Source organism: Schistocerca nitens, chromosome 1 (assembly GCF_023898315.1).
Source record: "Schistocerca nitens isolate TAMUIC-IGC-003100 chromosome 1, iqSchNite1.1, whole genome shotgun sequence".
Taxonomy (NCBI): Eukaryota; Metazoa; Arthropoda; class Insecta; order Orthoptera; family Acrididae; genus Schistocerca; species Schistocerca nitens.
The window spans coordinates 493,348,641-493,372,750 of record NC_064614.1 but is presented as its reverse complement, the minus strand read 5'-3'; the positions used below and the strand labels follow the sequence as shown (position 1 = coordinate 493,372,750).

Genomic DNA, 24,110 nt, shown 5'->3' with positions numbered 1-24,110 from the left:
CGCTGGTCTACATAGTCCGCATGAGCATAAGCGTACCCCACACAGCCATCAACCATCGAGCCATCTGTATAGATAGCCTCCGAGTCGCGGGATGCGTCGAGGAGAGCAAGAAATTGGCGGCGCAAGACTGCAGGAGGAACTGAATCCTTTTGCCATTGTGAGAGGTCCAGCCGAAGCTGTGGCCGACGAATACGCCAAGGTGGTGTATGTGGGTGGACCTGAAAATCAGGTGGAAGAGGCAAATACTCGAGGTCACGAAGGAGTGACCTAACACGGATCCCAATGGTATGGCCTGATCGAGGCCGCCGGTGTGGGGTATGGACTGCCGCATTAGCGAAAAGGAGACGGTAGTTAGGGTGACGAGGCGAACAACGAACGTGGGCAGCATAGTTGGCTAAAAGTTGTAGATGCCGAATGTGGAGCGGAGGAACCCCAGCCTCAGCAAGTAGGCTATTAACAGGACTGGTGCGGAATGCACCTGTCGCCTGTCGAACCCCACAGTGGTGAACGGGGTCCAGCAGTTGCAACGCTGAGGGCGACGCTGAGCCATACGCCACACTCCCATAATCCAGTCGGGACAGCACAAGGGCTTTGTAGAGCTGCAGCAGCGTGTTACGATCTGCACCCCAAGCTGTGTTGCTGAGGCAGCGGAGGGCATTCAGATGCTGCCAGCACTGATGCTTGAGCTGACAAATATGTGGAAGCCAAGTAAGCCGGGCATCGAACAGCAATCCCAGAAAACGGTAAGTGTCAACAACCCTGAGCATGGCATCCTGAAGATAAAGCTCAGGGTGGGGATGGACAGTTCGACGCCGACAAAAGTGCATAACACAAGTCTTCGCAGGAGAAAACTGAAACCCACGGGCTAGGGCCCACGCCTGCGCCTTGTGTATGGCTCCCTGCAACCTACGTTCTGCAACACTAATGGTGGAGGAGCTGAAAAAGATGCAGAAATCGTCAGCATATAACGTGGGTGAGACAGATGACCCTACTGCTGCTGCAAGGCCATTAATGGCCACAAGGAAAAGGGGCACGCTCAATACAGAGCCCTGTGGAACGCCGTTCTCCTGGATATGAAGTGAACTATGGGATGTGCCAATTAAAACGCGGAATGTCCGAACAGATAAAAAATTCTGAATAAAAATGGGGAGAGAGCCCCGGAGACCCCACCCGTGCAACGTGGCGAGAATATGGTGCTGCCACGTCGTGTCATATGCTCTGGAGAGGTCGAAAAAGACGGAGACGAGGTGTTGGCGCCTGGAAAAAGCAGTGCGGATTGCAGACTCAAGGAAGACCAAAGTATCGGCGGTGGAACGGCCCTGACGGAAGCCGCTCTGGCACTGAGCCAGAAGACCCCGAGACTCGAGCAGCCAACACAGCCGTCGACTCACCATACGTTCCAGTAGCTTGCACAGAGTATTTGTCAAGCTGATGGGCCAATACCTATCCACATTAAGCGGGTCCTTACCAGGCTTCAGCACTGGAATGATGGTACTTTCTCGCCACTGCGACAGAAAGACACCATCGCCCCATATGCGGTTGAAGATGGCAAGAACACATCGCTGACAGTCCGGGGACAGGTGTTTGAGCATCTGATTGTGGATGCCATCTGGTCCAGAGGCTGTATCGGGGCACTGTGCCAGGGCGCTTTGGAGTTCCCACAAATTAAATGGGGCGTTATTGCCTCAGGGTGGCGAGAACCAAAAGAAAGCCGTTTGCCTTCCTCCCAGTGTTTGAGCGCGCGAAACGCAGGCGGGTAATTCCCCTACGCAGAGGCCCGAACATAGTGCTGTGCGAAATGCTCGGCGATTGCATTGGCATCAGTGGATACCGTCCCGTTGATGGTAAGCCCTGGGACACCTGTAGAGTACTGCAATCCAAAGATGCGCCGAATCTTCATCCACACCTGGGAGGGAGAAGTACGGGAACCAATGTTGGAAACGTACCTCTCCCAGCACTCCTGTTTCCGCCGTTTGATAAGCCTCCGGACCTGAGCACGGAGACGTTTGAATAAAATGAGGTTCTCCAGAGACGGGTGCCGCTTATGTCGCTGAAGAGCCCGTCGACGTTCTTTAATGGCTGCAGCGACTTCTGGAGACCACCAAGGCACTGACTTTCGCCGGGGGCACCGTAACGAACGAGGAATAGTATGTTCCGCAGCGGAAACAATCGCTGCAGTCAGTGTCTCAACCGCCACATCGATGGTACCGTGGGGGAGAGATTCAACAGTGGCAGCAGAGGAGAACGTGTCCCAGTTTGCCTTGCAAAATGCCCATCTAGGCAAGCGTTCAAGGGAGCGACGCTGTGGGAGTGAAAGGAAGATGGGAAAATGGTCACTACCACATAAGTCCTCGTGGTGGACTCTCCAGTGGACCGATGGTACAAGCCCTTGGCTGCACAACGACAGATCTATGGCCGAGAACGTGCCATGCGCCACACTGAAATGTGTGGAGGCACCAGTGTTTAAAGAGGCAGAGGTCGAGTTGGGAGATGAGATCCTCGACCTCTCTGCCTCGGCCAGTAACCCTCGTTCCACCCCACAGGGGATTGTGGGGGTTAAAATCCCCCAGGAGAAGAAAAGGCGTGGGGAGTTGGGCGACAAGTGCAGCCAGTTCAGTCAGGGAGACTGTACCACCTGGAGGGAGATAGACACTGCAGACGGTTATGTCCTGGATAGTCCTTACGCGGACAGCCACAGCTTCCAATGATGTTTGAAGGGGCACAGGAGCACTATATACAGAGGTAAGGACATACACGCAGGCTCCACCTGACACACTATTGTAAGTGCTACGGTTGCAGTAATAACCCCTGTATCCACGAAGGACAGAGGTACGCATTGCCGGGAACCAGGTTTCCTGGAGGGCAATGCAGAAAGCAGGTGCTTAGAAGCTGTCGTAGCTCAGGGAGATGGCTAAAATAACCGCCACAATTCCACTGGAGGATTATACAAAGCGTGTCCTGTAGGGGCATTAAGGTACTGAAAAAGCAAATTACTTCACAGAGTCACATGCTGCCACCGACTGAGTGATTGACGTCGCAACTGCCATCGTTTCTGAGACGGCGAGATCGAGGTCATCAGGGGACGCAAAGAGCTCGACCTCATGCTCAGAGGCTGAGCTGACAGGAAGCGTAGGCGCGGGAACCACTGGGTCCTTAGGCTTCTTAGAGAGCTTCCTCTTCTCTCTCTTGTCTTTGGGGGGAGGGTTCGCATGCTGGGAGGGCTTTCCTGATGCATGGCAGCCGGAGGAGGCTGTTGCTTCTCCAGCTGAGGAGCCAGAAAAGGCTCTTGCCTCTCCGGCTGAGCAGCCGGAGGAGGCTGGTGCCTCTCCGGCTGGGAGGTGGGGATAGATGTCCCCAGTTGTTCGGGGTCCACTGCTCCCAAACCGGGTGGTTTGGGAGCAGTGGAAGAGAGTGTGGCCCCTACCAGTGGTGGGGCAGGTGTAACTTTACTGTTCTGTGGGCCAACTGAAAAGGGATTCTTTGCAGAAACTGGTGGCGGCAGAGTTGCAGCAGCATAACTCCTCAACATAGATGTGGGGCTGAGCCGTTCTACCTTCTTCCTTGCCTCTTGGTAAGTTAAACGGTTCAGGGTCTTAATTTCTTGTATCTTCCGCTCTCTTTGGTAGACTGCACAGTCTGGCGAGCAGGGAGAATGATGCTCCCCACAGTTAACGCAGGTGGGAGGCGGAGCACATGGAGCATTAGGATGTGAAGGTCGTCCACAATCACGACACGTGGGGCTGGCAGTGCATCTGGAGGACATATGTCCGAACTTCCAGCACTGGAAGCATCGCATAGGGGGCGGGACATAGGGCTTGACATCGCACCGATAGATCATGACCTTGACCTTCTCAGGCAAGCAGTCACCCTCAAAGGCCAGGATGAAGGCACCAGTAGTGACCCTATTATCCTTGGGCATCCTAAAGACACGACGGACAAAGTGCACATCTCGTGGTGCCAGGTTCTCCCGTAGCTCGTCATCAGACTGTAGCAGAAGATCTTTATGAAAGATAATCCCCTGGACCAAATTTAAGGACTTATGGGGAGTGACATTAACAGGGATGTCACCGAGCTTCTCACAGGCGAGTAACGCCCGTGACTGTGCAGATGAAACTGCTTGTATCAAAATAGCCCCGCTCCTCATTTTGGAAACAGATGCCACTTCCCCAAACTTATCTTCAAGATGGTGAACAAAGAAGAGAGGCTTAGTCCCCAAAAACGAATCCCCATCGGTTCTGCTGCACACAAGGTATCGCGGTGAATACGGCTCCTGTCTGTCCGCAGCAGTACGTTCCTCCCATGGCGTGGCTAGGGAAGGGAACGATTTGGGGTTATATGTCACGGCATTAAATTCTGTCTTACCGCGCATAGAGGCGTTGGTGGTCGTGCGACCACCAGATTGAGACTTCACCCACTTCATTGCGGGGCATCCGCCCCGATGCCACCCACTCTCCCCACGGGCGCCACCCAGCTACAGCAAAGGCCACCTGGTAGGATGGCCGTTGCCGAGAGTTCTGATGCCCCAGAGAGACGAGCATCGACTCCTTGGCTTACGTGGGGAGGTGTCAGCTCAGGCATCAGCAGTACGATCCCTTTGTTGTCAGGGGGCTACAACCTAGAGGGTACATGACGACCCCACCACAACGGGCTGGCTACCGTGCTGGATTTTGGGTGCCATGGGTAGTCCATAGTGATCGTGGGTGCAGATGGTGACGCACTAAGGGCGTAACTTGTAACTTACACAATCCATCAGCTGTGTAAGCCCAAAATGAAGGATGGAGGGTGCAGTGACGACGCCAAGACAATAAAGAGTGCCAAGGTCTTAGGGTACAGAGGACTCATGGTGCATCACGTAAGGTGTCCTTCCCCAAAAGGCTCGTACTTCTGTTGAATTTCGAAAAATGGAGGTCAAACCCCAATGGGGACCATCACATTAAAGGCCAAAACAGTTGAGACTCCTTTTAGTCGCCTCTTACGACAGGCAGGAATACCGCGGGCCTATTCTAACCCCCGAACCCGCAGGGGGGCTGCTCCCATTAAAGCACTATACATGGCTTCTATCCCACCTGGCACCTGCACAGGCCCTTCCCTTTCTCTGCCTTGTCCTTTGCTCTCTCCCCCTCCCCTCCTAACAGCACAGCCTCCCAATGCTGTGTGTGTGTGTGTGTGTGTGTGTGTGTGTGTGTGTGTGTGTGTGTGTGTGAGAGAGAGAGAGAGAGAGAGAGAGAGAGAGAGAGAGAGAGAGAGAGAGAGATATATATATATGAAGGACTCAGTCTGATAGGTAACAGTATCAAGCAGTCTTCTTTCAATGTGCCTGCCTGAAATGTAATGCTTCCTGTATGTGTTGAGAAGCTGTCAATCCTTTTATGTTGTTGTTATTTCATTCCAGATATCTCATTGTATATGTTCTCTTTGTTGATCAAACTAGCAACACAATTCTACATCTACATATATACTCCGCTAGCCACCAAGTGGTGTGTGGAGGAGGGCACTATTTGCACCAAAGTCTTATTTCCCCCGTCTGTTCCACTGGTGGATCAAGGGAGGGAAAAATGACTGTCTGAACGCCTCAGTATAAGCTCTAATTTCCCTTATCTTTGAATAGTGATCATTGCACGATTTGAAAGTTGGTAGTAATAATATATGCTCTACATCCTCGGCGAAGATTGGATTTTGGAATTCAGTGAGCAGCCCCTTCTGTTTAGCGCATTGTCTATCTGCAAGTGTGTCCCATTCAAACTTTCTATGAGATTTGTAACACTCTCGCGATGGCTAAATGTATCAGTCATGAATCTAGCCACTCTTCTTTGGACCTTCTCAATCTTTTGAATCATACCCAACTGGTAAGGGTTCCTTACAGATGAACAATACTCTAAGCTGGACGAACTAACGTATTGTAAGCAATTTCCTTTGTTGAAGGACTGCATCGCTTCAGGATTCTACCAATAAACTGCAATCTAGAGTTCACCTTACCCATTACTTGTGTATTCTGATCATTCCATTTGAGATCATTTCGAATAGTCACATCCAGATATGTGATGGATGTTACCACTTCCAAAGACTGGGCATTTATTTTGTACTCTTAAATTAATGGGGATTTTCACTTTGTGATATGCAGTAGGTTACACTTTCTGATATTGAAAGATAACTGATAGTGATTACACCATGCATTTATTTTCTGCAAATCCTCATTGATTTGTTCACAACTTTCATGTGATACTACTTTCCTGTAGACTACAGCATCATCGGCAACCAGTCTAACGCCGCTGTCAATACCATCAACCAGATCATTTATGTAAATCATAAAAAGCAGTGGACCAATTATGCTGCCCTAGGGCACACCTGATGTAACGCTTGTTTCTATTGAAGTCTCCCCATTCAGGACGACATACTGCTCTGTCTGTTAGAAAACTTTCTATCCAACTGTATATGTCATCGGATAGACCATAAGCGTGCACTTTCTGGAGCAAGCGACAGTGCGGAACTGAGTCGAATGCCTTTCAAAAGTTGAGGAATATGGCATCAACCTGGGAGCCGATATCTAGAGGCTGTTGTATATCATGCACAAAGAGGGCCAGCTGTGTCTTGCATGACCGCTGTTTCCTAAAACTGTGCCGGTTTCTGCAGATGAGCTTCTCACAGTCTAGAAAGGTAATTATGTCTGAACACAAAATATGTTCCATGATCCTATAACAAATCGATGTCAGTAAAATTAGCCGGTAATTATGTGTATCCGATTTTCTACCCTTGCAATGACCAGTGCCTTCTTCCAGCCCCAGTCCGCTGTTCCAATGACCTCTGATAGGTGATGGATAAGACTGGCTCTATATTTGTAGCATAGTCAACACAGAGTCTTATGGGGATACCGTCTGGGCCAGATGCCTTCCTGGCATCTAAGGATCTTAAGTGTTTTGCAACCCCAGATACACTAAACACTGTCAGCCATCCTTGTGTTTGTTCGATAATTGAAAGGGGGAATGGTGCTGCAGTCATCTACCGTAAATGAGGTTTTGAAATATAGGTTTAGAATTTTGGCCTTCTGTTTATCACCATCCTTTACAATACCCATACTGTCAGCAAGAGAAGGTATTGAATTATTTGTAGCATTCATAGATTTTACGTACGACCAAAATAATTTTTTGGGGTTAGTTTTAGAATCTGCAGATAAAATATTGCTTTCAAATTCATTAAAAGAATCTCTCATTTACCTTTTGACAGCAGCTTTCATTTCACATAATTTCTGTTTGTCAGTAGGGCAGTGACTACTTTTAAAACGACTGTGCAAAATTCTCTGCTTTCTCAACAACTTCCTGATATGTTTGTTGAACCAAGGTGGATCCTTTCCCTCCCCTATATTTTTGCTAGGCACACATTTCTCTAGCACATGGTGGGTAATATCTTTAAATTCTGACCAAACATGCTCAATATCTTTGTGTCCCGTGGTGAATGCTTACAGCTTACTATGAAGATATTCATTAATGACACTTTTATTAGCTTTCCCAAACAAGAAAACTCTACACTGTTTCTTTGATTTTTTTTTTTTTGCAACTTCCACTGACATTGAAGACACAATGACATTATGGTTGCTAATACCTTCTTCTAGATTAACGTCCTCAAAAAGAACAGGTCTGTTTGTCACCAAGATATCTAATATGCTCCCATCTCGAGTTGGTTTTCTAACCCATTCCTCAAGAATAAACTTTTTGTAGCTGGGTTTCACAGTCATAGCAAATTTTTTGAAGGACATCATCTTCACACCAATGACTGTCATAAGTTTTTATTACTAGCCTGCAAACAGCAGTCTGCAGCTGTGGTCTAATGCATGTTTGAATATATGTGCTCGCACTGTGTAACAATATCATTGACAATGACATACAAATGTGTCATCTTACATTATGTTGACATGGCTGAAAGCCATAATATCACTTGATAATGGTCTAAGGCTGAAATTGCAATAATGTAATAAAAACTTATAACAGTCAGTGGTGTAAAGATGATGTCCTTCAGACAATTGCTCAAGGTTGTATGTTGATAGCGCTCCTCGAATAACTTCACATGAGTCTTTGCTTCTGCCCCCTGTGATAAACGGGTAATTTTCCCATTCAATGGACGCCAGATTAAAGTGTCCATCTATAACTAATGGATATTTATTTCCTATGCACTCAAGACTTTCCCTGAAACATTCTGCGATGTTTGTTGCAGATGCTGGTGGTCTATAAAAACATCCTAATACAATATTCACCAGGCCCAATATTAATCAAAGAAATAATAAAATGTGATGTTCAGAACAACTGTGAATAATCACTCTGTAGAAATAAACAAACAAGATAGCTGAGAAAATAAAACAAATATCTTTAGCCACTTATTCCCTTGATACCAATTAACCGAAAGTCTCTACAAACCAGACACTAATCAGCATTCCTCTTATAATGCAAAACCACTTAGTCCACCATAAAAAGTTCAAATTGAAAGTCTGACTACCCACTCTAATGCATCAAGAAAAGGGATATCCTACACAAAGCCTGACTATAACCTCCATCATGGTATTTCATTATCCACCCAACATAAGCAATATAATCTCCCATCAATAAGCCTTCTTGCCAACAAACCCACAGTCTGCACGACCTTTACCTGCAGGATATTGAGATACAAGACCTGTTCCATGCTCCCACCAACTACCACCTGCAGTCCAGTCATAGGCATTTCCTATCCAATCAAAGGTACGACCATGGATGAAAGTGATACAACTAGCTGTCTAATCACATGAGTGGCTAATATCAAACTGTTGCCTACCACAAACTACAGACGTACCCACTAGACTAAGTTGTTTAGCTCAAGTGCCCACATGCAGGCAGTTAGGCACTTGTGAGCACTGGTGGGCATAAACAGTTAACATACGGGTGGCAAGAAGCCAGGCCATGGTCTATGTGATATACTGGGACAGCTAAGTGGATGTAGGCAGGAGAGGTCAAGTAGATTTTATATACACAGCAGTGTGCAATATGGCTACTCAGTGGGTAATCCATACTATTTGCACCATCCCGCTGGTGAACTCACTGACACTCAAGGGCATCTCTGCCCCATGGCACACAGTTGAAAAAGCCTGAATTAGCCCAATCACGAGCACAACCACTCACAAAATGTAATTGTTACTTTGGATTCATTTGTATTTAATATTGATGTAAGATTAAGTCTTTTAGTCACTATCAGACCTGTTGTACAACAACTGAGTCTATCAAACTGTTGTCCTTCACATGTCATCTTCCCCATGTGAAAGTAATAATCATTCCTTAAGGTATTTATATTACAAAAATGTCTAATGATATTTTCATGATAATAATATGAAAAGGATAGATTGCTACTGACCATATAGAGAAGGCAAGTTACAGACATGCACAACAAAAAGACTGTTATAGATTGAAGCTTTTGTCCCAAAGGCCTTCTTCTGAAGAGGAAAGACACACACACACACACACACACACACACACACACACACACACACACACACACACACACACAGTCTCTTGCTGCTATAGTCGAACCATGGACCAGTCCACAGTCCGGAGAGTGAGAAACAATCTGTCCTTTGCATAATGCTGTCATGTTCATTAACTAATAGCTGATATGTGATGTACAATGACATGTTTGAACAAAACTCTTCTCATGCTCCATGTCTACGTCAAGCTCATGGTTATATATAACAAATATATAAGAAATAAATAAATAAAACAAATTATTATATATGCCAGTAGGTTATTAGATTGTCATTTTGTTGATGCTTTCTACATCTAAAAACTCAACAGACTTTCAAACAGCATTAAATTTTCTCCATACTTACACTGACTGCTGTCAATGACACATGTGAACAAGAAATCACAGACATTTTATATCATAACTTGCTATGAGTTGAGCACATCAATATTATGCTCAAAAGTAATGCTACACAATGGATCCAAACAGAGAACTTTACAATTTATGGATTACAAGTGCCTAATTCTCTCAAATGATATATGTAGATAACCTTTGCAGTTTACAAATTAACTTACCAAAGCTCCTTGTAGTAAATTCAGCCAAATATATACAGGTGATATTAGATTATATTTAAAATTCAATATAAATGTTATAGTTATATAAAAATTCACTCACTCTGATTGCTGTCTTCACTTTGCTGGTGAACAATATCTATGCAATCTTGAATATCAAAGTAAGTCAGCAATGGACAAGGCATTTTCTTTGCCAGTTTGTATGTGCGTTTTGCTTTCAATACTTGCCAATATTTAACACACAACCCTTGATCAAGGTTCTGAGAACACAAAACACATATAAATAGTTTCATTATATTATGCACAAAAGTTTCTATGCATAGTTTTCAACACATACCGGGTGGTTATAATTACAGTGCGGCTACTCACAGAGGTACATGACAGAAACTGAAGAGCAGATTCAGAATGTTGCTGTCGGTCATGAGGTTTCAGTTGCTGCACAGTCTGGATCTTGTATGGGTACCAGTGTAATATCAGCAAACTTTCAGTATTGTTGACTATGGGAAGGGCAATTCTTGTGACACTGCATGACCACTAGCACAACCCAGGGCACATGCTGCAAGGTCAATTGCAGCAACAGCAACCTCATGAATAACTCCCACCAGGATAGCATGCCTTCCTCTTCCATGTGCCAGACTGAGCTTACATGTTTTGAATTTCGTTATCATCCTCTTTGAACCATTTAATGATATTGGGCCTATCCTCAGACCATTCAGTCAGCGATACTCTCTCAGTCCGGCACATAAAACAGCTTCACTAGCAGCACACAGTCTCTCTTATTGATAGCTATATTGCTCACTCACCATTATGGCTTTTCAAGTGAGAGAGTGCATGTCATACTGTCAGTGACAGCATTGCACCTCACCTTATGGCCAAAACTAGAACTAATTTTTTTTCCAGTGTAAATTGTTTCCGCGTTAACACATTAGTTTATCTACCAAGTTTCGCTGACATACAATAATTACAGTCCACACTGATCCTCTACATCTATATACACATCTACATCTGTATTCTGCAAACCACTGTGATGTGCATGGCAGACGATACATCCCACTGTACCTGTTATAAGGGTTTCTTACCATTTCATTCACATATAGTGTGTGGCATGAATGACTGACTGACTGAAGGCCTCTGTAAGTGCAGTAATTATTCTAATCTTACTCTCACGATCCCTTTGTGAGCAATTTGTAGGGGGGTTGTAGTATATTCCTTGAGTCATTTAAATCCGGTCCTGAAACCTAATTAATAGAATTTCTCGGGAGAATTTATGTCTATCTTCCAGAGTCTTTCACAGTTCAATTCCTTTAGTATCTCTGTGACACTCTCCTACAGATCAAACAAACCTGTGACCATCTGTGCTGCCCTTCTCTGTATGCATTCAATATCCCCTCTTAGTCCTACTTGGTACAGGTCCCCACACATTTGAGCAATATCCTACACCCAGTCGCATGAGTGGCTTGTAAGCAATTCCTTTGTAGACTGATTGCAGTTACCCAGTATTCTACCAATAAACCGAAGTCTACCACCTGCTTTACTGACTTTTTTTTTTTTTTTTTTTTTTTTTTTTTTTTTTTTTTTTTTTGCAGCGCACAATTTTATGTTTAAGAAATTTAAAGCAAGTTCCCAATCTTTGCACCACTTTGAAATCTTATCAAGATCTGACTCTATATTTATGGAGCTTCTTTCAGACAGTACTTCATCGTAAATAACTGCATCATCTGCAAAAACCCTGAGGTTATTATTAACATTGTCTGCAAGGTCATTGATACACAACATGAACTGTGAGGGTTCCAACACACTTCCTTGAGGCACACCTGAAGTTACTCCTACATCTGATGATGACTCTCCATCCAAGATATCATACTGCATCCTCCCTCCAAAAAAGTTCTTAATCCAATCACAAATTTCACTTGATACCCTATATGATCGTACTTTTGACAATAAGCATAAGTGTGATATTGAGTCAAATGCTTTTTGGAAATCAAGAAATACTGGATCTACCTGACTGCCTTGATCTAAAGCTCTCACTATGTCACGTGAGAAAAGATCTAGTTGGGTTTCACATGATCGATGTTTTCAGAATCGATGCTGGTTGGCATTGAGAAGGTTATTCTGTTCAAGATAGCTCATAATGTTTGAGTTGAGAATATGTTTTGAGATTCACAACAATCAGTGTCAAGGAAACTGGATGGTAAATTTGTGGATAACTTCAACTATCCTTCTTGCAGAAAGGTATGACCTGTGCTGTTTTCAAAGAACTGGGCACAGTTTTTGTTGGAGGGATCTAAAATAGATTAAAAAGTTAGAAGTGGCGCTAATTCAGCAACAAATTCACGATAGAATCTGATTGGGATTCCATCAGGCCCTGGAGCTTTTTCAATTTTAACAATTTCAGCTACTGCTCAATACCACTGATGCTAATACTCATCTTTTCAGTGGTAAGAGGATTAAATTGGGGCAGTTCTCTTGGCTTTTCTTCTGTAAAGCAACATTTGAAAATGGAGTTAAGCATTTCAGCTTTCCCTTTGCTACCCTCAATTTTATTTCCTGTCTCATTTGCTAGCGACTGGACACTAACTTTGATACCACTAACAGCCTTTAAATATGATTATAATTTCTTTGACTTTTATAAAATATCATTTGAGAATATTCTGCTTTGCCAGTCATTGAAGGCCTTTACACATCGCTCTCTTGACAGCCAAACGTGTTTCATTCAGCATCTCTCTATCTCTAGCCCTACACTTTGTTTTACACCTATTTTGCAGTAATCTCTGTTTCTCTAGAAGTTTCTTTACAGTTTCCCTTCAATTATAAACTGTTCTACTGGGTATGTACCTGTCCATTGCACCATCAACTATTCTTTTAAACTTGAGCTATAGTTCCTCTACATGCTTCTGTCTGGTGCTGAAAGTTTCAAGTTCTTCACTGAGGTATGACACTACTGATTTTTTATCTAGTTTACAAAACATAAATATCTTTCTGCTTTTTGAAGCTATCCTTTGTACTTTGGTAATGATTATTGTCATAACCGTGTCATGGTCACTGATACTAGTTTTGATGTCTATGTCCTCAAGCAGGTCAGGTCTGTTTGTTGCCATTAGATCCAGTATATTTCCATCAAGAGTGGGGTTGCTAACTGTCAGTTCTAGGTAGTTTTCAGAGAAGGCATTTAGTAACGTTTCACAGGATGTCTTATGCCCACCACTAATAAAACTGTAATTGACCCAATTAATTTTTGGACGGTTAAAGTCTCCACGATGATTACAGAATGAGGGGGAACTTATGTACAAATGAACTAGGGTTTTCTCTAAGGTTTTTATTTACATCAGGAGACAAGTATGGTGAACAACAGAAGGATCCATTATCACTTTATGCCCACCTCTGATACTGAGTCTTGTCCAATAAATCTCACATGCAACTTCAATTTCTACTTCAGTGGATTTTAGAATCTACATCTACATTTATACTCTGCAAGCCACCCAATGGTGTGTGCCGGAGGGCACTTAACGTGCCACTGTCATTACCTCCCTCTCCTGTTCCAGTCGCGTATGGTTCGCGGGAAGAACGACTGCCGGAAAGCCTCCGTGCGCGCTTGAATCTCTCTCTAATTTTACATTTGTGATCTCCTTGGGAGGTATAAGTAGGGGGAAGCTATATACTCGATACCTCACCCAGAAATGCACCCTCTCGAAACCTGGACAGCAAGCTACACCACGATGCAGAGTGCCTCTCTTGCAGAGTCTGCCACTTGAGTTTGCTAAACCTGTAACGCTATCATGCATACCAAATAACCCTGTGACAAAACGTGCCACTCTTCTTTGGATCTTCTCTATCTCCTCCATCAACCTGACCTGGTACGGATCCCACACTGATGAGCAATGCTCAAGTATAGGTCAAACGAGTGTTTTGTAAGCCACCTCCTTTGATGATGGACTACATTTTCTAAGGACTCTCCCAATGAATCTCAACCTGGTACCCGCCTTACCAACAATTAATTTTATATGATCATTCCACTTCAAATTGTTCCGCAAGCATACTCCCAGATATCTTAGAGAAGTAACAGCTACCAGTGTTTGTTCCGCTACCATATAATCATACAATAAAGAATCCTCCTTTCTATGTATTCGCAATACATTACATTTGTATATGTTAAGTGTCAGTTGTCACTCCCTGCACCAAGTGCTTATACGCTGCAGATCTTCCTGCATTTCACTACAATTTTCTAACGCTGCACCTTAACTTCTTTGTATACTACAGCATCATCTGCGAAAAGCCGCATGGAACTTCTGACACTATCTACTCGGTCATTTATATATATTGTTAAAAGAAATGGTCCCATAACACTCCCCTGTGGCATGCCAGAGGTTACTTTAACGCCTGTAAACGTCTCTCCATTGAGAACAACATGCTGTGTTCTGTTTGCTAAAAATCCTTCAATCCAGCCACACAGCTGGTCTGATATTCCGTAGGCTCTTACTTTGTTTATCAGGCGACAGTGCAGAACTGTATCGAATGCCTTCCGGAATTCAAGGAAAATGGCATCTACCTGGGAGCCTGTATCTAATATTTTCTGGGTCTCATGAACAAATAAAGTGGGTTGGCTCTCACACGATCACTGTTTCCGGAATCCATGTTGATTCCTACAGAGTAGATTCTGGGTTTCCAGAAATGACATGATACACAAGCAAAAACCTTGTTCTAAAATTCTACAACAGATCGATGTCAGAGATATAGGTCTATAGTTTTGCGCATCTGCTTGACGACCCTTCTTGAAAACTGGAACTACCTGTGCTCTTTTCCAATCATTTGGAACCTTCCGTTCCTCTAGAGACTTGCGGTACAAGGCTGTCAGAAGGGGGGCAAGTTCTTTCGCGTACTCTGTGTAGAATTGAATTGGTATCCCGTCAGGTCCAGTGGACTTTCCTCTGTTGAGTGATTTCAGTTGCTTTTCTATTCCTTGGACACTTATTTCCATGTCAGCCATTTTTTCGTTTGTGCGAGTATTTGGAGAAGGAACTGCAGTGTGGTCTTCCTCTGTGAAACAGCTTTGGAAAAAGGTGTTTAGTATTTCAGCTTTACACGTGTCATCCTCTGTTTCAATGCCATCATCACCCCAGAGTGTCTGGATATGCTGTTTCAAGCCACTTACCGATTTAACGTAAGACCAGAACTTCCTAGGATTTTCTGTCAAGTCGGTACATAGAATTTTACTTTCGAATTCACTGAACGCTTCACGCATAGCCCTCCTTACGCTAACTTTGACATTGTTTAGCTTCTGTTTGTCTGAGAGGTTTTGGCTGTGTTTAAACTTACAGTGAAGCTCTTTGCTTTCACAGTAGTTTCCTAACTTTGTTGTTGAACCACGGTGGGTTTTTCCGTCCCTCACAGTTTTACTCAGCACGTACCTGTCTAAAACGCGTTTTACGATTGCTTCAACATTGTCAGTGTCGGAACAGAAATTTTCGTTTTGATCTGTTAGGTAGTCTGAAATTTGCCTTCTATTACTCTTGCTAAACAGATAAACCTTCCTCCTTTTTTTTTATATTCCTATTTACGTCCACATTCAGGGATGCTGCAACGGCCTTATGATCACTGATTCCCTGTTCTGTGCTTACACTGTCGAAAAGTTCGGGTCTGTCTGTTATCAGTAGGTCCAAGATGTTATCTCCATGAGTCGGTTCTCTGTTTAACTGCTCGAGGTAATTTTCGGATAGTGCACTCAGTATAAGGTCACTCGATGCTCTGTCCCTACCACCCATCCTAAACATCTGAGTGTCCCAGTCTTGTCTACTACGACAAATACACCCATCCCCATTCACCGTTTGCCTATCCTTTTGATATGTACCCAAATTATCCCCAAAAATCTCATTGATATCAATTTCAGGTTTAAACCAGCTTTGTGTATCTATTATTATGAGAACTTCACTGCTTTGCAGGAGTACTTCAAACTCTAGCATTTGTTGTGAATGCTTTGGCAGTTAGGATTTTAATACTCTTCATCTGTGGTACGCATTTCTTTCTACCTTACACTGATACTTCTGGACTATGTACACCTATTTTTATCTTTATTGGATTGAGAGTCACTTAATCTAAGAAACCCTTGTGGACACACACACACACACACACACACACACACACACACACACACACACACACACACACACAGAGAGAGAGAGAGAGAGAGAGAGAGAGAGAGAGAGTGTAGCTGCACTTTAATTATAACCATACGGTACCAAACTGAAACAGTATCATAAAGAGTTTAATGCCTACACACCAACTTCACATTTTAGATATTGAAGTCAAACAGGCTGAAATTACAGCAGACAAAGCAGTAGACATGCACTGGTCAGTCACCACGACAAACATTGCAGCATGCTGTCTTTCTCGTTTCTGGCCTGGAGCTCATTTTTAACATAACAAACGTTTTCCCTTTATCAACCTGTTCACCTTTCTCCAATAAAAAAACTATTTTCTATTTCTGAAAGCTTGAGATACAATTTCAATCTTATCTGATTTTGTGTTTGACAACCTTGCAATAATTACTTCGGGCACCATGACTACTTTTCTGTATCTTATACTATGATCTTGATTACAGTTCTAGGCAGTATTATGGTATCTTTTTATAGTCACACTTCAAGAAAATTTAGAGAGAAAGAATGAGGAGGATGAAGAAGAAAATTGGGATTACTGTAAAAAATAAAAACAAATTACCATACACAGTTTTCCTCCATCAACACTCTTTGTCAACAAGCAATGTGTTCTCTTTCATCACATCAGATTTCTTCTGCAGTATCTAGAGCTCTACAGTTTAGTTTTTGCAAAATTCTGATACAATTATTTTTGGCACATTATACTCTACACAAAGTGCATGCATTAAGCACTTGTATTACATACCAGTTCTTATCAGAAAAGCTTATGCTCATACGTCTAGATGTCAGTCACTCAGATTGGTATTAAATGTTGTGTATCGACAGAGTATCAACCAAAGCGCCAATTTAGTTCGTGTTGTGTGCTGTCGTCCAGCAGAACATGTGTAAATGGTAATTAAAAGTAACACCAGAACTACGGAGTATAGGGAAACTGTACCTGTGAGCTGTGAATGTGAAGATCGGTGGTGAGTGAATTAGTAGAGTGAGATATCGTAGTACTGAAGATCCCGAGTTCAAAAACAATGGATTGAGATTATTTTTTAACTGTTTGTTTGAAATTGTTATATGGGAGATCATTTTTCTGACACGTAGAAGGATGTTTTGGAGTATGTAACAATGTTCTTTTGGCAGTCTGCTTTTGCTTCATTAGTTGGAAGTAGCAAACCTATAGAGTACATTTGAATAGATAGATGTGATTTTATCCATGCAAATGTACGCTACAGGTTTGCTACTTTCAACTAACGCAGTGAAAGCGGACTGCCAAAAGAATATTGCTACAAACTCCAAAATGGAATTCTACACGTCAGGATCAATTAAACGTTTTTTTAAAAAAAAAAAAAACACAATCAGTGGGTTTCGAACCCAGGACCTTCAGTACAACGATCCGCCGCTCTACCAACTCACCTATCAGCGAGCATCACATTCATAGCTAACAGGTACAGTTTCTCTATACTCTGTACTTTAATTACCGTTTACGCATCTTCTACTGGATGACACCACACAGCATGAACTAAATCAGAGTTTTGGTTGATAGTCTATTGACACACAACCTTTGGTTCTGATCAGTAGTTGAAATTTGGAGGTCTGGGTGTTAGCTCTGAAGTTTCAGTACGCCCCAGTTCTTTTGGAGCAAAATATTGTTATACACATCTAGACAAATATACCAGAAATTAATTTGAAATACCCAAGACCATTTGAACTACACATTACTTATAAATTTCTATTTCTGCCAACAATACACAATGCCTTGATATCCCTGTCTTCCAATGCTCGCCATATTCTCTCCCCATTCAGTCCTCCAGTCTCAAAATAAACTTCATACTTACCTTGTTGCTTATACACTACACCATTGACTACTCATTGTAGCCTTTCCCTAGCTCTTTCTGCAACTCCAGATCCACTAGCTCCCCTATACTCCTTTCTTGAACTTATCTTCTATCTTACTCATCGATTGGCTCCCTGTACAAGAGCCCATCACCCTCCATGCACGCAGTGAACCCGATGTCCCTTTCATTTCCCAACCACCCATCCCTATCTAGATGATTCATTGATCACAAAAAAAAATTGTTAATGGAACAAGGAGAAACTGAATAGTCTGATAGAGGTATGTGCTGCAAAACAAATTAGAATTATACAACTGGAGTATGTGGAATAAGTACCCAAGAAAAGTAACATGATCGATATTACTTTCATAAAGGTAAAGCTGTCATCAACCAAAAGGTTGTTTTGCACCACAGTACTTTACTAGGAATGGTCCACTGCCTTTTAACTGCCTTATACAGTCAGACATAGTAGGACTTGTAGTTTATGGATTACTCAGAATTTATGGATTACTCAGAACCACAGTGCAACTCTGCATTTTTCAAAATGACAAATCATAGTACCTTTGCTTCCCACCCACATAAAGTAATCACCACCTTCACCTTCTTCCTCCTCCTCCTCCTCTTCCTCCTCTGCAATTCTTCTTCCTTCTTCATTTTCCAGCATAAATTTCTGGTATGTATTTTGTCATATCCCCTTTGGATCCCCTAACTATGAATACAGAGTGATAGGTACCCCAGGCTGTGCCATGTGTCTACATACCAACATGTTATATGTAGGGACTTGAAAATTTAACATTCATTTTGGGCAAAATCAGTATATATTGGCCAAAATTTGGACCTGTTTCTTTTTGTAAATGATTGGACGTTTAAATCTAAAACAACGCAATGCTATGTGCCTGAAGACGAAAGACGAAAATGACAGTAAAAAAAAAAAAAAGTGGTTGAAGATAAAATATTAATAAAAGAGAATAAATTGTTTTTGTTCTCCATAACAATTGGGAAGTTCGCTTTTGCCCCAACTTCAACAGTATTTTTCCCTGAAATGCTCTATGCTTTTCTTCTTCTTTTAGCTTCATTTAAAGTTTCAACAAATGATCATTCCCACTCAGAAGCAACATTTTCTCCTCAACCTTGTCAAAATACATTGAATGCCTTCTGCTTACTATAAGTGTGGACACTATGCTGTGGCAGTGGCTGCAAGTGTAGATAAATGAGAATTTTGACCAGTAGAGGGGTGGGAAGAAGTGCGGGGGAACAACCCCACTCCCTCTTGCATGGCAGCAGACCTACACCCATGTTCTGTGTTCTGTGAAAACAGAACAAACATGTGGTCATAGGGATCATCGATCCCATATGGTGTTGGGAGAATCATACTCAAAATAAGAAAATGAGCAACACTCAAACCAAGGCAAAAGGGAGTACACAAAACATATGATAATTACTACCATGCAATTGCTTGCTGCAGTCTGCAGCCTTGCAAACGAGGTTGTCCATGGTTGACCTCTACCAGTACCTTATACAATCATAGTTCAAAACCCTCCCCTCCCAACCTAAAACTTATACTTACTAGCAGTTAAACATACAAGTTTCTTTGTTCTAAAATGCTAGGTCCCACAGCTGAATCCCGCATAGCCATACGGAGCTGGTAACTTACAGACCATTCACAGCTGACACGTCGCCAGAGTGTAAATGATGTTGGATAAATCGTCATGTTTGTGCATATGTGCACCCTTTATTTTGCAAATGTGTTCTTACACACATTCGCTTTCCAAACTAAGCTTCGCTAGATGTTGTGCAACACCAGTAACTGAAAACTGATTACTTATTCAATATTTATATGAAGAGAATATAGCCATTTCAAACTATCTATGATAAAATAGTTCACCTGGATTCAGTTTGCTATGAAATAGTATACATAAGGTAAATTCACATTTTTGTGTTTTGGGAGATAATTCGCGTGTATTTCGAATTTATTGAAAACGCGGGGTATCTCCGTCTTCCCTCATCACTACATCAGGTGAGTATCTTTCATCCCGGTACCTGAGTGATCTGTTGCTCATTCATAAACTTTCAAAAATACCCCTCTCTCCTCTGCAAGAGTTTCAAAAGCTGCAGATCGATCTTTCCTATTTTATTGTGTTCATCAGGAGTTCTGAAATTTTGCCACCTGGAGGTAAAAATCAGCCAGCCATAAAGTCTACTCAAAATTTTACAGTTTTCTCAAGTGAACTGTCTTTCTGATACAAACATAAACAATTACTTTAAGGGTTCATGTGTATCTTGCACATCATGTGGGCGTAAACTGATCGAGGATTCTGTTAGAGACATGTCCTATCACTTGCTTATTTATTCCAAGTATGGAAACACTAGTTTCTGAAGGTGGATATTCATTGCTTCCTCTTTTAGATCAGGCCTGTAGTAGCTGTTCCATTTGCTGAGGTTTTTATTTCCAATATTTCTAATTTGTTTATGATTTTGTGGCCCTCAAATATGATAGAAGACTAATTTTAATTATGTGCGATAAAATAAATATACACACTCACAGAAAAATGCAGTTGAGGTTGGGATATCGCTGACCATGTCTGCTCAGCATCTCCTGCATCTACACTCTCAGTGATTGCTGCTATATTTGAAAGGACACGTACACTTGCAGTGATCTCTTCCAGTGTCAAATCTCTCTGTAAATTAACAATTCATCTTTAACTCTACATCTTGTGGTATCTAAAATGAAAGACTTTGGTCACAATCTTTCTTACGGCTTAAGAATAGCTGACAAGCTAATAATATTTTCCAGGAATACTTTAAATTCAGTAAGACAGTCAGCAATATCATAAACACAATATATCTCTTAAACCAGATTCTTTTCAAGGAAGTTTCAAGGTAAACATACACCACTATCCTACCAGGAACGTTAGGCCTATAGTTAACGTTATGTGGCTGGTGTATACAGGAATCCATTGGATAAATATAGAAATTATGAAGAAAGATGAGTGAACAAGCCTCAGTTTACCACTTAAAATAAAGCCTTTTAAGGAAACGAACAAGACACTCCCAGATTGGTGTAGGAGCCCAACATTGACTGGATGTCTTGCCATCTTGCCAAACAGAGGAGCAATAGGTTTATTTTTTGATCAGTTGACCATTATGCTAATTTTAAGACTATACTGTGCTGTCAGGTCGTGCATGCAGGACTGGCATATAGCTTCAGGATGTGAGTTGACACCTGCAACGTCTATTCAAAAGTGGAAATCCACAGAGACAAGTTTGTAGGGTTCAAAACAACACACATTAAATAATATGGACCTCTCAAATACACATCTGAAGTGACAATCTTGTGGAACTGAATATTATTTTGTGCCACAGTACAAGAATAAAAACTTTTTCACAGTAGCAAATTATCTATTTAAGGAGTTACCGTTACATACTAGAACAGTTAGATCCAAAAACAGAAACAGCATAAAGGTTACTTGTCAAATAATAGCAAGCAAAAATATGTAAAATGTTTGGACAACCACTTTTTCCCAAGCACTGGCTGATTATTAACATCTGAAACTCATTGCTGCCACTTCAATGAAATCAGTTTCACTGTGTATGTTATGACATTGCATTTACATTTTTACTAGCAGAATTAAACTATGAAAATTAACATGTAATAATACCGCAACATTTGCAACAGAAGAGGAGTTTCTGCTTACTAGCAATCAAAACAGGAGCAGTACATAGGTTGAAAAATGCAGTTATTTGAAAACACAGATGTGCCTCCAAAATTTTGTAAATATGTTTATAATGAAAGAAGCAAGACATTTAAAGCACACATGTTGAGGGAATTGATTAAAAATTGACAGCAGACTAATTACAGAACACAATAGCAACCTATCAGTGATTGATAGGTCATACAGGAGAACTAGTGAAGTATGGTAGTTAAGTATCATCAGCACGCATACCCTGGATGTTTTATGAGTGATGCAAGTGCTGGTCTCCAGCATTATGCAGGAACCAATATCCTCATAGTCAGGCTTTGACAACTGCATGACACTTGTGTCCATTACCCGTACAGTGCACCATACAGCATATCAATTTTAACAAGAAATGAACTAGTTAAAAGCAGCTCTGGAAAGAAATTATAAAAATCAGTTGTGCTATTTAGCACAACAGAACAGTGTGTCAGTAGAATCACAGTCTGAAGGAGTAAATGGCACAAGAATGCTTTCTTTCTCTCTAAGGCTGCTCCTGCTCATCTAGTTTATTCTCATTTAATATTCTCAGCTAAAAACAATATGCCATCTGGCACATTGTCCATGCAATGTGCTGGACTCATATGGTGATCACAGCCTGCCTATGGGGATATTAATTACCATGTACTGCCAGAGAAGGTATATACATTATATGTGAAACATCCTGTATTTATAAATAAGACAGCTGTGTTTAAAGCAAAGACCAGATGAATCAGGACTAAACACAATTTAACTGAGAAGTACAGGGAGGTACCTTGCAGAAGTGAATGATGAAACTAAGAGGAAAAAAACCAATCTGAAATCAAACAGGTATAGAAAGGCAGGGCAAAATTGAGTCACTTCGTCCTTCCAGTGTTTAGGAAGCAAAATACAAATTATTATCTTGTATCGTTTCCTTTTAGACCTAGTTGCAAAATGTTTGATTTCTGGATTTTTAACAAATTAGTCTTTTGCATCAATGGACCATCATTAGCACAGATGTGGACATCATTTGCCTATATTTAAGAGTCATGTTGGGCACATATGAGTTAAACTTTGATTTATTTGGACAATGAGGGCCATTGACAGTAAACACAAGTGTGTGTGTGTGTGTGTGTGTGTGTGTGTGTGTGTGTGAAGGGGATTGGGAGGGTACTCAACAGTGAACACATGCAGGTTTACCACAAAGGCATATATGATCATGGACTTCATCTTTTCAGAAACACAAGCCAATAGCCACATCTTTTCGAAAATTCTGATGAAACCCAACCTTTAAACATAATAGAAATACACAAGCATATTGCAAAGGGGTCCAATCTCCCGAAACAGCTGTTTGGAAAAAGTACAGCACACTTTGCGGAAATCTTGAAGTTACCAAAATAATCTAACTTGACATGAAGTCTGTACTGGTAGAAATCTACATATCTTAGGAACGTGTCATGTTTGACAGTCTGTTCAACAAAGAACAGTATTATAAAACTGTTACACAACGGGGGCCCTAAATGTATTTAAGGAAATATTATATGTAAAGATGCAGCAACAGTTGCCATAATATGCCATCTTCTCACATCATAATAGCGTCAACGCCAGGGTAAAAACTGACATCTTTATAGGCACAAAACTGTCACATCGTCATAAAAACAAGAGTATTTTCAACAAAATTACCTTCTTGATTTCATCCTGTCACCCTGTCACCACCTGCACCTCCTCTTCCACACCTTCTTGAAATGGGTCATTACAGGAAGGCGTATTTCCTGATCAACTCATGAATTAAGAAAGTGCCTTTATACAAAAAAGGAGATAACTACAGACTCTAGTATCAGGCTTTTCAAAAATATTGGAAAGGCTCATGCTCAACAGACTAACTGCTTGCCTGTCTTGCTCCAGAAACTACAGAAAGCTGTTAATTGAGGGCACGCTGCAGATTGCATAACATTGTGTCGCAGTAACAGAAGACAATATTTAACTGTTGAAAACTTATAAAGATCATAAGTTATAAGCATAAAGCACGGTGTGCCTCAAGAATCAGTTATACGATCTACCTTATTCAATTTATCTGTAAACAATATGGAACACATGTATGTGTTGTGGGATGAAAGTGGACTGTTTTAGGAGTAGATTCAGCTTAGTTTTTAGGGATGATGAAAGACAATGAGCTAAACTGAAGACAGATTGACACTGTTTCGAAGAAGTTAAGGTAATTAATTTATGCAAGCAACATAGAGTATCAGTACGGAGAGGCTCTACCTCCTACCACCGCAGTGATACATAGAAGAATAATGAGAGATTTCACTGAAAGAGAGACTTGGGACTGTGAGTGCATTACAATTGCACAAGATGAAAAACTGGAAAATGATGAGATATTCAAGCCTATAGCAT

At 41.9% G+C, this 24,110-nt stretch overlaps 1 protein-coding gene across 1 annotated transcript in view; it reads right to left on the bottom strand.

The window, feature by feature from the left end:
- LOC126252642 (ras GTPase-activating-like protein IQGAP1) overlaps positions 1 to 24,110 on the bottom strand; it is a 367,157-nt gene that overhangs the window by 208,148 nt on the left and 134,899 nt on the right. Inside the window, exons 11-12 of the mRNA XM_049953548.1 lie at positions 20,562 to 20,696; positions 10,150 to 10,306 (exon numbers count right to left, since the gene is read on the bottom strand). Coding sequence (XP_049809505.1) covers positions 10,150 to 10,306; positions 20,562 to 20,696 — 292 coding nt within the window. The remainder of the gene's footprint in view (positions 1 to 10,149; positions 10,307 to 20,561; positions 20,697 to 24,110) is intronic.